Source organism: Rhinopithecus roxellana, chromosome 5, assembly GCF_007565055.1.
Source record: "Rhinopithecus roxellana isolate Shanxi Qingling chromosome 5, ASM756505v1, whole genome shotgun sequence".
Lineage (NCBI taxonomy): Eukaryota > Metazoa > Chordata > Mammalia > Primates > Cercopithecidae > Rhinopithecus > Rhinopithecus roxellana.
The window spans coordinates 40725039-40741720 of record NC_044553.1 but is presented as its reverse complement, the minus strand read 5'-3'; the positions used below and the strand labels follow the sequence as shown (position 1 = coordinate 40741720).

The 16682-nt window shown below is 35.2% G+C and overlaps 1 protein-coding gene across 1 annotated transcript in view; it reads left to right on the top strand.

Annotated features, from left to right (window-relative positions):
• The window catches only part of WDR72 (WD repeat domain 72), a 244202-nt gene that overhangs the window by 166041 nt on the left and 61479 nt on the right, over positions 1-16682 (top strand). Inside the window, exon 18 of the mRNA XM_030931778.1 lies at positions 653-848. Within this exon, the coding sequence (XP_030787638.1) occupies positions 653-848 (196 nt within the window). The remainder of the gene's footprint in view (positions 1-652; positions 849-16682) is intronic.

Here is a 16682-nt window from a genome sequence, read left to right as displayed (position 1 = left end):
AAATGAAGAATTTGGTTGGATGTTCTGTGACAAGTGTTCCTTTCCCCCTCCTTCAAACCATAGGTCCTTGACTGGGCACACACAGCAGTTGGAAGACGTGCCTTGCAATACCTTAATATATGTAAAACCACATAGGTATACATAAAATTTAGTGACATTTATTATTAAAGTCATTTCTTTAATTTTCTGTGTAGAGCATAGTTTAAATGCAGTGTTTTGTTTAAATAATGCTTTGGAGCTAGACATAGTTTGAGGATCTAACCTTGTCTTTAAGAGCCATAGGATAAATTCAAATGAATTTTCTTTATCTTCTGGTGGAAACGAAAATAGGAGAAATAATTGAAAACTCCTCTTTGTCCCATAGTGTAATGTTTGACATTCTGGACTTTAAAAAAATGCCCCTCAAGTATCCTTTTAGAATCTCTTGCATTGCAAAAAAAAAAAAAAAAAAAAAAAAAAACAGTGTGAAAGTCTGGGTGCCAGTTGTTTCTGCCTACATTTCAGTTGTTGTGGATGCTAATGCCAGAAGAATGAAAAGTTGTTGTTTATGGAAACCTGTTCAAATTTAAATTCTGGGCTTTGGATTTTTTGCAACATACCTAAGCATTTGTAATAATACTAAAAATAATTCACTTAAAAAAATACCTTACAGGTAACTGAAGCAATACAAGCTGTTCTCTTGGCGGAAGTTCAACAACGCATGAAGTGTTTGGGAAAGATACCAGTCAATAGTCAACCAGTGTCCGTGGCAGAGAATGGTAACTGTGAGATGAAGCAGATGCTGCCAAAGCTGGAATGGACAGAGGAACTGGAGTTACAGTGTATTAGAAACACTTTGCCTCTGCAAAGTAAGTACAAAATGTATTGGCATACTCTTTCAACAGAACTTTTCTACTATAGATTCTCCAACTTATGGTGGTGCAACTTATAATTTTCAATTATATTATGGTGCAAAAGTGATAGACATTCACTAGTCTCCGTGACTTATGATGGGGTTATATCCAGATAAACCCATTGTAAGTTGAAAAGGTCATAGGATAGGTTTATCCAGAAGTAACACCATCATAACTTGAGGAGCATTGCTACTTAGAGAGTGTTGAAAATGTAAGTTCACAGTATATCATTTCTGCAAGAACTGAGCCAAGTGCCCTGTTTCTGACCTATTCTGCTATCGATTTCCTCTTGTAATTGTCAAATGTTTAAAGAACTTCTGGATCCTATTATAATAATAAATATTTGCTAGAAGAACAGCTTGTATTATTTATAACAGTGTTTTGAAGTTAAGCAATTAAAAGCGAAAGCAGAATTAACAATAGCTTAATAGGATATATATTACAGGAATACTGTAATCATAATGGGGAAATTTGCTTTTACTTTGTACCTCGATAAAAGTCATGTGCCAGTTTTCCTTTTCTGGGCAACAGAAGTATCATATAAAAATTAAACTATTTTTATAGTTGGATCATTTGATTTTATAACAAACTTCATCACTGTCACTTCCTAATGATAACGTTTATGGTTTAGGGCCAACAAGTGAGTCTAAATTTATGTTGCAAAATGTTCTATGATTTTTATCGTACTGTTAGCTGTTACTTAAAAAAAATTAAAACTGTAAAAAAAAAAGTACAACTTTAATTTTCAACTTTATTGTAAGCTTTTGATGAATACGCTAATTGATCATGTGATTAAACGTGTGTTTTTGTCAGGAAAACATGTTATAAATTTACATATTACAGGTGGTTAAATTGTTAAGTACTTATTTTATCTCTCACAAAGGGTTTTCTTTTAATTTATTCAGGACTAGGAACAATGTTACTATATATAAAATGTTAAATCTTAAAACAGGCATCATTCTTGGAAATACTTAATGATTTCTTCTCATTGTTTTTATGAGATTACTGATTGGAGAGTGTTATGTAGAGAGAAATGAAAAGGCATATTTAACGAAGGCCAGAGATCAAAACAGGTAGAATATGTTTTAATGCCAGGACAGTTGCTGATTATGGTAAATTCAATTAATAATTTGATAAAGCCAGATGGTTATTTTAAGTCATTTGCATGTTTGTTTCCAAAAATTAGTTTTAATGATCTGGTAAATTCACCTCTGTAAAAAAGCTCCTGTTTCATCATACCACATAATTATAGTTGTACTACATATTTTAAGCAAGAAGTAGAAAAATTGCTTTTTAATTAATTTTGAGTGACTACATTTGCGTTTTTGATACATATGGAGGGCCATCCATAGTGTCATTGATAGGTTTCTTCCATCTCTCCCAAGACAGCCAGTGTTATTTGTTCATCGTGTGTTAACTCTCAGTAGATGTCATTTCTGAATTTTCTCCCTAATCTTGAGAGCCTACCTTATTCATTGGCCCAGAGCCCCATTTTCCAGGTAAGAAACTGTTGGTCAGCTATCAAAGTGAAACTTTAGGTGAATTTTTCTGTCACTTGGGTTACTCATATTTGAGGTTTCACCAGAATGTGCCCAATTCTGTCATCAGTACATTCTTACAGGATAAGGATACTAGCCAGGTGCCTGCAGTCCCAGCTACTTGGGAGGTTGAGTTGGGAGAATGGTTTGAACCTAGGAGTTTGAGTCCAGCCTGGGCAACATGGCCAGACTGCATCTTTAGAGAAAGAACTGTTGATAGTAGAGAATTTAGTCTTACTATGACTAAAGACATTTGGATTAAAGTGTGGTATTAACTCTCTTTTGATTAATTATTAAATAGTCCTTTCTTTGCCTATGGTAAAAGAAAATTTGTGGTTAATTTGTGATAAGAATTAGAACACCAGAATATTACAGCCACTTTATGTGTTGGTGGATGAAATTTAGAATACTTTGTTTAAAAGAACAAAACATATTCACAAAATGCTGGGCATATATTATTTTCAGAAATAATTATCTGCAGGAAAATGTTAACTACAATTGCAATTAAATGGGAGACACATAGAATACATTGAAGAGAGAACTATCCAAGTAGTATTATATTTCATATTAATATTGCCCTTTTCTTTTTGTGAAAACGCTTATTTTAAAAAACACTATTCACAAGAACTTAGTAAAATTACAGGAAATGTTTTTAGACTTTCTTTTAAGTGGTATGTACTGCCTTAGATAGGATTTTTTTTTTTTTTTTTTTGAGGCAGGCTCTGTCGCCCAGTCTGGAGTGCAGTGACATGATCATAGCTCACTGCAACTTCCACCTCCTGGGCTAAAATGATCCTCCTGCATCAGCTTCTTGAGTAGCTGGGACTACAGGCAAGCACCACCATTATAAGCTAGTTTTTTGTTTTTTTTTTTTTTAATTTTTATTTTTAGTACAGATGGGATGTCACCATGTTGCCCAGGCTGGTTGATAGAATTTTTAGAAAACATAACCAGAAAACTGTTTTCTTTATTTCTAATGTCCTGAGACAAAATGTAATATGATTATATAGGTGCTATTCACTGGGTATAGTAATTCCTCAAATTTCATAGGCAGATTTACTTAGCCTAATCATTGCAACATATGTCATTTTGCAAAATATTATTATGGCAAATTGTATATGTCATTTAATTTCATCAACTCTTTGCTTATTTGTCCTCTGTGAGCTCCTGTCCCTCCCCTTGTTTCTTCATTTCTTTTATTCTTTCTTGGTTTCTTGGTGGTACATATTATTTACAAATCATTTGGAAAGTAAAAGATGATGGTTTCGCTCAACACAGATACTCAAACTTCTTTTATGCTAAATGGAGTATATTTGATTTATTAGGATTATAGTAATATGGCAGCAGTAAGTCACAAGGAAAAATAATAAGTATTGAGTTCTTAATATATTCCAATGCTTTGCTGAATACCTTATGAAATTTAGCTCCCCATTTCCTTTAATTCTGACACAATCCACATGAACCCTAAGACCCTTCTTCTGACATTTAGTTTTTAAAATGTTCTTTACTGTTTTTAAAATGTTCATGTTCATTGAAGTGAAATTTCAAAGTACAACTGAAAAGAACTATACTCTAAGAAAGAGAGATTCCCATCATGCTAGCTAGGTTTGTCCTGAGAAATTACTTATTTTTTTATTTTATATACAAATTTTATATTTTTATCATACACATTAAAATAGTGTTGAGATACATTTTTAAAAATAAGTTTATCACCACACCAGCTATCTTTCTTTTTTTTTTCCTTTTCAACACAGTGTCTCACTCTGTCACCCAGGCTAGAGTACAATGGTGTGATCTTGGCTCACTGCAGCCTCAGTCTTCCTAGCTCAGGTGATCCTCCCACCTCTGCCTCCTAAGTAGCTGGGACTACAGATGTGTACCACCACACCTGGCTAATTTTTGTATTTTTTGTAGAGATGGGGTTTCATCATGTTACCCAGGCTGGTCTCAAACTCCTGAGCTCCAGCAATCTGCCCACCTTGCCACACCAGCTATCTTAAATGCCACCAGTGGTATGCATCTTACTCTTTGAGACACACTTCTTATTACTACCCCCTTTGCAAAATGAATAAACTAAGACTTAAGAGAGGTTATGTGTCTTGCCTACAGACACAAAATTACTGAAAACAGGGAAACAAACCCAGATATTCTCTTAAATACTATGCTGTTATCCAGTAAACTACGTTTTCCATACTTGCAACATGGAAGAATTTTATCCTGAATCAGTTTGATCTAAAAATTGAGTAATTTGTTAAGTGTTTTTCCTAGATTTTTATTCTTTTCTTGTAAATCATGCTTTCTCTTACCAAAGGAAATGCAGAGTGCTTAATTATTGCCATCTCAACCCTCATAATAAAGAAAATCACCAGGTGTCTGGAAATATTTGTAGGGAATGTGTCTAGAAAGTAATGGAAATCCAATGAAGTGAGAGTTAAAGCATAATGTATATTTAAACCTATAATTTTGTCTTATTTTTCAGTGTTTTCTCCTGTTACACTTCACAGCATGGATTTTATTTGTGGTCTTAATATTTATGTACCTGTGTTTTATGGAAAAATGGCAGATTTTATCTAAGTTTACGTTTTTATAATGATTACATTGCTATCTTCCTTGAATCTCTTTAATAAGAACTTGTACAATTAACACATTTGAGGCTTAGATTCATTGCTTTAAAAACAGCAATAGTTTCTATTATTAAATTGCATTTGAAAGTTATTTCCCTTTACTTCCTTTTGAATGTTACTTGGATCAGTTTAAACAAGTGCTCTAAATTGTTCCATTAAATAAATTGGTTGAACTAGAAATGGAGGCTTTGTAGATAAAACTGTCACCTTGGAATTATTGGCTGAATTTAAATTTCATGCTAAACCGTGTGGTTTGAAAATGATGCATCAAATATGAGTATTGCAAATAATCTTTATTGCAGGCATCATTTTCAAAGACTTATCTAGAAAATTAAATAATAAAAATGTGTTTTTTGTTTAAATAAAACCATGCATTTATTGTAAATCAAGAAAGTAAAAATCCATTCAACAGAAACATTTTGGTGATCCTGCCCTGCAGAAGTATGGGCCCAGAGCAGGCTTTCTTGGCCTGCTGAGTTTTCCAGAAGGATATCTACTTGTGGAAAGGCTTTGTGACTACCCTACAGGGAAACTCTTCCCTGACTGCCATTTTTTGGAGCAAGTGCGTCTTTTTTCCATTTACTCTTAAGATCTCCAGACTAAGTGAGTTCTTCTTTATGGCCACAGAAGTCATTTAGGAAGGGCCTGTGTGGTACGTGTAATCAAGGAGCAGAGAAGTAATGGAGGACACATCATAGAAGGCCTTGTATGTGATAGTGAGGTCTGGGGCTTTCTCTCTAGTGTGGTATGGGAAATCTTTTAAGCACACTAGTGGCACAAATTGTAATGGGATCACATTACCTGTGGTTTAGGGGCAAAGCACAGTGATACATGACTGACTGTGGTGTCATGACTTGGCCCCCATGTTGGGTGGTACGTTGTTGCATATGGTATTCTAGGTGTGCTGAAGATATAGTGGAAGGTTGAATCCACAAAAGGAATCCTTGGTGTGTTCAGTTTCAAGTGTACCTGTTTAGGTGACCTATAGATTTTATTTTTTAGTTTTTAACTAAACTAATCACCAGAAAATAGACAAGATGCTTAACAGTTCTCTGTCAAGAAACCATGGTTTAAAGATACTAGGAATAATGCAAGATTGAGAAAACAAGATGTAAATGGCATTGCCAAACTTATGCTACATCAGAAGATATATATCTTTCAAAAAGCACTGTAGTCATTTGGGTTTAATATATATCCTGTCTTATTTTTAGTGCCTTATAAAATTGAGAGAGAAATTTCATCATTTCCCCTTTGCCCATATAAATTCTTCTAAACTTCTTTACTGTTTCTGCCCTCTCTGTATCATCTTAAAGATTGCATCACCTTAGAAAGACTGATAAGAGTTCACTGCTCTTTTCTAAAAGTAGTTTCATCTTCCACGGAGACTGAGATTGATGATTTTCATCTTGGCATATGAAAAACTAGAGTGTTTCATCATCTTTTTTCCTCATGAGCAGTTAGAATGCCAAGCCGGCTCTTCCCAGAGATAGTCGGATTGAGGAATTGAGTTAAATATTTCTTTGGTAACCGTCGTGCAGGCACCACTTTATTGATTATTGTCTGCATACCCATTTAAATTATTGATGAAGAAAAAGTGATCTAGATTCTGTCACTGAAATCAATGTGTTTTGCACTATTGTTCTCTGAAGCTGAGGCTGGCCTCCCAACACTGACCCTTCAAGGACAGGGATCAGGTCTATTTATCTTTTTTCCTTCCATCACCTAAAATGGTCTCTTACCTAGAAGCTGATAATAAGTGTTTATTGAGTGGATGGATGAATGGATGGAAAGTGAGATAGTTTGTACTGAAGATTCAGCCAAGTCCTAATTAGTAAGAGAAGAGGTAGTGGAGGAAAACCAGCCGACTGCTGTTCTTTAGCATCCAAACAAAGTCTTGAATACACACTGAAATTCGTGTTATCTGAGAGTCACCATCCTAGGACCATGAGATGTATATACAGCAAGGTCACAAAAAATTAAAAAATAGACATATGAATGAATCTAGTTTGTAACCCTCCAGAAGACTCTGTTAGTGATAGTTAGTTCACTCTTGACTGCTCACTTTGTCATGATCTGATTTCAGTTTGATATTTTTAGAGGCCTGAGCCTTGCCTGAAACTTGCCTCACTCCTTATTCAGTTACAGTTTATCCACAGGAGTTTCTAAGGAGCCACTGCCTCAAACATTGTTTCCTCAGTATTTGGATTCACATATTGTGTTCTGACTCATCACCTGCCTATGGACTTCTGGCTCATTCCTGATGTCTTGTAACCAGTAGCCCTCCTGCTGCTGACACAGAGCTGTCTTTGCAACCTGGCTGGCCTGGGTCAGCCTCCACTAATGATTCATTCTACTTCTGAGCCTGGGAATTTGTGTGACATTAGTTCCTCCATCAACTGCAATTCTGTCAGCCAATATGGATATGTATTCATAGTTCTAAAGACAGGTTTGGTAAATAGAGGGATTAAATTCCTTCAGAGAAAAACGAGTGATTTAGAGAGTTTTGTATTCTCAGCAGATAGCACAGTGTCTAGTATGTGGCAATTGCTAGAGAAATGTTGGCTGAAGGAAAAATTATCCATTTGTCCCAATGCCCTTGGAATATCCCATTCCCATCAGAATGTCAATCATCTTGCTAGCTGGAGGCTTGTCCTTCCATTTTAACTCTTCAATTTACCTGCCCAATTTTCAGCCTTGGAACAATTTGAATAACTTCAAAACATTTCTTTTTTGGCACTTACTATGTCTAAGGTTCAATGTTAGGTGCTGATATTTTCATTTATATTACTTTCTACACTCCTTTTATAACCTTCTAAAATACTGTATATTACCTGGCATTCTAATTGCTTATTTATTTGCCTTTCTTTCCCAACTCTGTGAACTCCTTGAGGACAAAAGTTGGAACTTATTAATCTTGTGCTCCTAGCAGCAAATGGACCACATGGTGCATGATGGGTGTTCATTAAATGTTTGTTGCCTGAGTGAGTGGATGTGTAATAAATGACAATGACAGACATCTATCAAAGAACTCTGGTCCAAGGCAGAATGAAAGAAATGCTAAATAATATGTTAACAGTCTGTACTAAAAAGAGAATGGAAATGATGATTATAAGGATGATGGTTTTCTTCTAAAGTGTTAATCCAGGGGCATTGCCTCAAATTTATCTACTTTGTTCAAGAGCAATTTATCTGTCTAGAGAACCACCAGGAAAAATTAATGCTGACAAGTATTTGAAGGCAAAAACCAAGGCAGAGTACTTTATTTTCAACCCCTTGAGAATAAGAAATGAAGACAGTTCAAAGAAGAGTTGTTAGTTCTTTCTTTTACCTGCTACAGATGAGCATGAGCCCTTTATGTCTATCTGTGAAGAATATCTGTCCTCCAGCCAGGCAGCCCTGCCAATCTAGGGATAATGTAAAAATGCTCCTTGGTAGCTGAATATGCATAAGAACATGGTCTATATAAACTTCCAGCCTCACATGTTTCTTCTCATTAGAATGAGAAATTTTAGAAAAAGTAATTGTAGTGGATCTCAATGCTCTGAGTCCTAGCCAATATTTTGTAATGCTCCCTTGATAATCTTAAAATAACATTCATAAGCAATATAACCTACCTACATACATCATTTATAGAACATTTAAAGAAAAAAAAACCAGTAAGTAACTTATAGTAAAGTATTATGTGCAAAATCCTGGGCATGACTACACTAAAAGATATAGTAACATACTGTTATATAGCATGCTGTGGTATACATAAGACCACTGCTATTGATGCAGATGTCTGTGTGTGTGGTAGTTCTGTCAGTGATGTGGGTATCTAAAATAGATTTTCTTGGCAAAATTTTGGACAGTAGTAGCAAAATGTGGCCATTCCTTAATATACAGGGTAGTGACCTTCTTAGAAAATTCAAGGTATATTAAAAGCCTTGAAAGATTCCTCCAGGGTTATATGTAAAACAAAGTTATGTTCTGGACTTGGGAAATTACACACAAAGCTTTTCTTTTCATGAATGATCAGTGGAATATTTGAAAACCGAGCAGGACAATTATTCACTGTGAAAGGTGTTCCTAAGCATTGCAGGCCATTTGGCGTCTCTGGTGCCTGACCACCAAATGCCAATAAGTGTCTCCACAATCATTGAGAAACCCAGTGCCTCACTTTGGCAGTTTCCAAAGCCTCCCCCTAGGGGGCAGTACCAACACTACTGAGAACTGCATTAGAGAAAGGGATTCTAGACATTCTTAAGGACTTTGTTTCTGTCCCACTTCCCTTTAAAAATTCAGGAGATAAAACCAAAAGAGTAACTCACACTAACTCAAGAAGTTCCTTTTCTTTCTGTCCCATGTTTTCTTTTTCCCTTGTGTACCCTTTAGGTATTATAGCACTCCCCAGTCCATGTAGTGAATCATCTGCTATTCTGTCTCCACCATTAGAAAAAGGGCTTCTTATCCTATTCATTTACTTTCATCTTTATGTCCTCACAGCTTAGCTTTGGGCCTAGCAGAGAGTAAACATTGTTGGCTGATTAAATGAAGAATGTATGTTATTGAACTATTAAGCCTTGCCTAAAAAGGTCATCAAAGAAAACTCTAAAATTTACAACTGAAATTAAATTATTATTTTACAATACAGAATAAACACAGTACATCTTAGAATTTTAAAATTAGATGGACTGTTTCCCAGTCTGTAAATTGAAAGAGAAAACTGGAAGTGAGAATAATGGATGGAAAGAGATACACAGATAGGTTCATGTAATCTGCTTATGATTGTGATTAGATTTATGATTGGGAACATAATTTCAAAACTTTGGCTTACAACGTGCTAATTTTTGGTACATGTTATCCTTAAAGTCCAATAGTTCATTAGTATTTAAAGTACATTGAAATTAGTTTTTGAGAACTTCTTAATACCTTTCACTTTCACACACATGAAGTATATCCCTTAGTATCTCTGGACGAGAATAGAGAATAACCAGTCTGGTCTGTTATCCAGCTGGTAAGTCCAACCATCAAATCACTCCCTCTTTTGAATATATTTTATTAGGTGCTATGTTTCCCAAGCTATGTACTAGAAATCTGAGAAGAACATGATGTGGTTTCTACCTTCCAAAAGGCAGAGAGAAAGCTGTAAAAATAGTGAGGACACAGTGTGGTATGAGAAGTTAACATTCACATTGCTGTAAAGGCATAGAGAGCCACCAACTGCCTGGGAATGAACTTTAGAGGCTTCACATAGGAATAGACATTCACATGTGTGTTAGAGAATAATTGTGTGGCAGACATGAAGAGATGTACTGCTAAAATCCCTCTTCAAGAGAGGACTCCTTTCCCAGATGTGAGGAATATGGCTATCTGACAGCTTCCAGTTGTTAGTGCCTTCAACATCTGACCCAGCAGTGGAGCAGAGGCCACACTCTTCTTGGGACAATGGCTGAGCAAAATGGTGATAACAGAGCCTCGCCATTTCTGGCCCATGTTGACCTCTTTTCACAGGCATTCTTTGCTTTAGAGTTTCTGTTAGACTGATAAAGCCTGAAGGGTAAGAGAAACTTCTCTGTACTCTCTGGAGCTTTGATAAGTGAGTCTGCTGAAATAGACAGACAGTAGACAAATTAATAGGAGAAAAGGCATACCAATTTATTATATGCATGGGGGCATCACAGGAAAGTGAGTACCCAATAGCTCAATTATTTGGTTTGGCTCTGTGTCCCCACCCAAATCTCATCTCTAATTGTAATCCGCATGTGTAGAGGGAGGGACCTGTAATCCCCACATGTAAAGAGAGGGAGGTGATTAGATCATAGGGGTGGTTTCCTCCATGCTGTTCTCATGATAGTGAGGGAGTTGTCATGAGATCCGATGGTTTTATAAGCATCTGGCATTTCCCCTGCTTGCACTTCTCTCTCCTGCTGCCTTGTGAAGAAGGTGCCTGCTTCCCCTTCACTTTCTACCATGATTGTGAGTTTCCTGAGGCCTCCCCAGCCTTGCAGAACTGTGAGTCAAGTAAACCTCTCTCCTTTATAAATTACCCAGTCTCGGGTATTTCTTTATAACATTGTGAAAATAGACTAATATACCCAATGAGATTTAAAAACTTATATATCCTTTTTCATAGGGGTGAGAGAAGTGGGGGATGTAGGCACTTTTAGAGGAAGAGTAAATGATTTCTAGGCGATGTGAATGAGATATTAAAGGTCACAATGTACACAATCCTGCTTTTGCCCTTTTTCTTTCATGGGTGTTACTTCCCAATAAACGTTTGCATTTCTAATTTCATCTAACATCTGCTTCTGGGGAGACCCAACTGACACTAGTTGGAAAGGGCTTGATGCAAGAAGGGCATTTGAGGCAAAGGGAATAACATGGGGACAGATACCAACGCAGGGCAGTATGGCATGGTCAGGAGATGGGGTGATTTTGGTGTGGGCAGGACATGGGAATGGGGATACTCCAAGCTGGGTTCAAAAGGTGAGATACCTGGAATGAAAAGGTTCTGCTGTGGAGCCTTTTTCTGAAAGAGAGCCATTAAAATTATCTTAAGAGATGCAAGACACTTTCAGTGTAAAGCAGAAACTGATAAAAGCAGAAGGTGGAAAGAAACCCTGTGTCCAAATTTTGTCAGAGTATCTTTCCGTTTAGTGTTTTATTTGGAGAGCAGTATTTATTTTTCTTAATTTTTTAAATTGTCTTATAATTTTTTTTCTGCCTTCATGAATGTAGCTTATTTAGATGAACCATTAGTGCTCCATGTCCTACATGGAGAAAGAAATTTTGTTCACATTACATAGGGGAGAGAAAGCATGCCTCCTTGCTTTTAGACCAAACAGCACCAAATGCCCATTAGGATCATCAAAGTTCAGATCTCATTAGTAACACCTTCTGAGTTGCTGTGGTTCTTCCAGCCAATTTGAGATTATTTGTCTTTCTTTCTTTGGTCATTATCTCGATTGCCCATCCTCTTTGAATCAGTTTTTAAATCTTTTCCAATTTCATAAATTAATATTTGGTCTGATTTTTCATCTCCTTTGATTCATCTGTAATCATTTACCATTTATTGACAAGTCTGGGTTTCATTGTCAATTTTTCCCTTTCCTTTTTTTGTGTTATTATGTAGACATTATTAACCTCCTTCTCTACAAACACCCTTAACTGAAACATTAAGTAAGACTAGATTATTAGATGTTTGTTCTTAGACATTTTCCAGGAATAGGATATATTATCTCTCTTTGTCATTTAAAAAATTTTGATTTAATCAATAGAATTTTAGCAAAGCATCTTAGAAGTGTGTTTTTTAATATTCAATGAATACTTTCAAAGGTTAAACTTCATGATCCATCTCTTCAAGCCATCTACTTAATTCTAGAGTCATTACGTCACCTACTTCCCTTATGCCATTGACTTATGTTTCTTTGAAACTGCTGAAATTTGGCAGCATCATTTATTTTTTATGTAACATACCCTGCACTGTGAAACAGTGTTTCAGAAGGTAATGACAAAGTACCTATAACACAGGACAGAATTGCCTGCTCACCTGTGGGTATCAGTAACATATTTATTGCCCTATGTCTGGGATTCCTATAATGCTAGAAGTAAAAGAAATGTTTTAATACACCTTTTTCCCCCCATGGTAAAAATATCAGGGAATCTCCAGGTGGTGGTAACATCAGACACCATAATGTATTTGTGTTTAACGTTGAGGAATGCAAAGGAGTTTTCAGAATTTCCTTAGGGACTTCATATTTCAAGCTTTCCAAAATAAGTAAAGTTTATTCAAAATATACTGTGAAGAAACAGCAATTTCAGGACCCTGAAATATCTATTCTACCATTATTTTTAGATACTAAAACAAATTAGATGAGTTATTTTCAAATGATTAGCATGCCTTTTCTACTTATACAACATGTTACTTTTCAAAACATTTTAGCATGTCTTTTTTGTTTATTTTTTCATATATTAAACGAAGTAATTCTTGGCCCACTTTGTTGGGAGGAACACTAAGGTACACTGCACTTCCATAGCTTTACTATGATTAAATAACTTATTGGAGAATGGCACTAGACTGGATTACGTGTTCCATCCTATTTGCCAACCCCAGATTCTTTTCTGTATATCACCCTATTTCATGAGGTATTATGTAGAGGATAGAATTTGTAAGACAATAAACTCGTTTATTTATAAAAAATGATATATTTTACTCTAGCTACATTTGGGCCTTTCCACAGGAGAATATTGCCATTTTTATATTTCCAGTGGTTCATTTTAATGTAAAATATACTGCCCATTTTAAAAATGAGTTAAACTATTTCTGCTGTTAATGGCAATCCACTGTTATGATATTCATATTATAAAAGCCAACTATTAGTCAAAAATATAGTTTGATGAATATACGATGTTTATAAATTGAAAATAGTCATTTCATTTCTTCATAGTAAATGTGCTTTAAATATTAGTTTATTATATATGTTGGCTTATATTACAAATATTTCCAGTAAGCAAACACAAATCATTTTTATATTTAGCAGTTAAAATGTATCTTAACTTGACCATTAAATCATCTATTAAATATTCAATTAAAGTGGGTTTTTGATTCATTTTTTAAAATTAGTGGTCAGATATTCGGGGAAACAGGCTCATAAGATTTTTCTAAAACACAATTCACTTCATTTCTTGTTCTGTATATTTTGTCAGAGAATGCCTTAATGTAACAGAAATCAGATTTGGTGTGTATTTTTACACCAAATCAAATTGTGCAGGCGCCACCCTCAGCTTTCTCCAAAACATTATGAAGGATAAGATTCCACCATGATATAGCTTAAGAAAGCAGTATGGCCCAGGAAGAAGTCTATGCAGGGAAAGTGGAACTACAGGAGTAGGTTTTACTGGAAAACCACGTGTCCTGTAACACCATTACAGAACTGGATTTAAAAAAATAACTTTACTTAGCCAAGTTCTGTCTCTTTCTGGAATCTGTATGTAAAACATATATGATTTTTCTAGTTATTCTGTAGGCATAAATCACAAGTATAAAAGGTACTACAAAATGTAAGAATGAAACTGCAATACCGGAGTGACTAATGGTACAAAGCACTTAGATGCTCCAGTTATAACTGTATGAAGAGGGTGAAGGCATCATAAGTCACTTTATATATTACAATTGGCAGATTTCCCTTCAGAGTTGCATTGAATATAGTCACACTTTCCCTGTCCTCTTTGCCCAATCCTCGTCTTCTTAAATTCGCAAGTCATAATTATAAATTTTAAATGTTTTAATCTATTATTTTAATATATAGCAGTAATTCAAAATTAGTAATTCCTTTTCTCAAATCTAGACATGGAAAAAGTCAAGTAAATCTTTATGGAATTTTTCTAATATAAAGTACAATTTTAGATCGCAAGCTCCAAAATTTTCCATTTCTTATTGCCAGAGGTAAGAGCTGTGCTATCTCCGTACACGTTGTTGCATAATAGCAGAAAGGTATTTCAAAATAATTTCTGGTCTGCGAAGTGAGTTAGGATTTTGTCTTCTTCATATGGGATCTTCTACACAGCAATAATTGAAAATTTGCAGAGTATCATAAAATTAGTGCTAAGGTTCATCAGTAACTTCCATCTTCCATCTCCTATGTAAAGCACAGAGCTTTCTAATTTTTACCAATGACTAGATTCCTTTTATTGTTTATGAAAGAATCCAAATTGCTGTTTTAAAACTTTCATAAGCATCCAAATATTTTGTAAAAATGAAACAACTGGCAAAATCAACAAAACTCTATCTTAATTGTTTAATTTTCCAATAATTTACATAGTAAATATTTTTATGAATTATGAGATTTGAAATTAAGGTAGATGGATGACAGTAACATAAACTTTTGGTCTCAAGATCGACTTCATTTTGGCATATTGCTTTGGTTACATTGTAGTGAAAAAATTTTGATTCAGAAGAAAGCAGAAGAGTACTTCAATAGCACTTGCTTACAGAATTTTACATGAGCAAAATTGCTAAGTACTAACATTAAACACACACACACACACTTTCTGTCTCTAATCAATAATACATTCATAAATATAAGTATAAGCACAGAAATTAATCTTGAGTCTGCACAAAAACTGTTGTTTGAGAGCATAAGTCAATGTGTTTATGGTTTCCAAGTTTATTAAAATTAATATACAAAATTTGAATTTTTAATCACAATTATTTAACAGTAGCTAAACAATTGCTTTAAACAAATAATTAATTATAACTACCTTTTAAAAAGAAAATTCGAAACAGGCAATTATGTCATTCCCTCAGAAATACTACAATGCCATGGAATGCAGGTTAGAAAATGCTGGGCAGCCTCATAAGAACAGAGGCTGTATTAGTTTTTCTATGCATCCCTGAACTCCCACTATAAAATTGTGGCTGTTTGGAATAAATACTTGCCATAATTACCTCAATTTTATTTTTTCCATGGCCACTTTTAGTCGTACTTTTGTTTTTTAAGGCTTATCTCGTGATTTGGATAACATGAGCTGTTGTCTTCTGCCAGGTTCAAGGCTCGAGTCACAAATCGCAAACTGTATCATCCTAGAATGAGTTTCCCCATGCTCTGTAAGATGCTGTGCCTCTGTTTGGTGCCCAGTGCATACCAAGCTAGCTGCTGAAGCACAAAGAGGAATTCCAGGAAGTAGCTGGAGTGGGCCATTTTCCAATAATGCTCCCTGGCATGGACTCAGTTCAGGGCTCTTTTGCAAATGGCTATTACACTGAGATCATGATGAGATTTCCTAGAAGTACACGCAATTCTTTTCACTAAAATTTCCTACTTCAAAACTTTTTGTAAAAACAGAGGTTTTCTCCTGCATTCTCGATCGATACATTTTAGTGTCCCCTCAAGATATGAAAGTGCTTAATTTTCTTGGAGACAAGCTTTTTTAAATGAAATTATTATTTTCACTTTGCATTATTTTGTTTCAGATTTTAGGCTTAAATTATGCTGGATTTTTATGTCTTACTTCAAGGTAGTTGAAGAATATGGGAGTCCTAAAATATTTATTATCTCTATTAATTCTGTCAATCAGCTGCAATCACTGAGAGTTTATGGTGGGCAAATGTTACAGTAAGTACTCCAGACATGTGGGCAGCTATCTTGGGTAATTTCTGATAGGTTATCACCTAGCAGAGCCTACCGTAGTAGCAGTCAAGTGAGGGGTCCAAAGCACATGATAAAGTTTCAGTGATAGATGCGATTATCATGTTAAACAGGCTGACATTTGGGTGTAAAGACATAATGAAGTCCTTACTTCAACCTTGAACTAGACTTACTCTAGCCGTTGGCCCCAGCCCTTGATCTTTCTATTACAAGCATTTGATATTTACCTGATTTTGAACATTTTTTTAATAGGGGCAGGAGGGATATTAGAGCTTAGCCTAGTACTTGGCATATGAGTGGTACTCAGATTATAGGACTCATAGAGTCTTGAGTCAAAATCATCTCCAGGTCATTGAGTCTGAGTCCTTTGTTCTTTCTGCCAAGAAACCTGAGGTTCAGAGAAGTCTGATGACTTGTTTAAAGTCACACAGCTAGTTAAGGGGTGAGATAATATTTCACATCTGACTCTTTTCGATAGTTGCTGCTTTCTGAAAATTT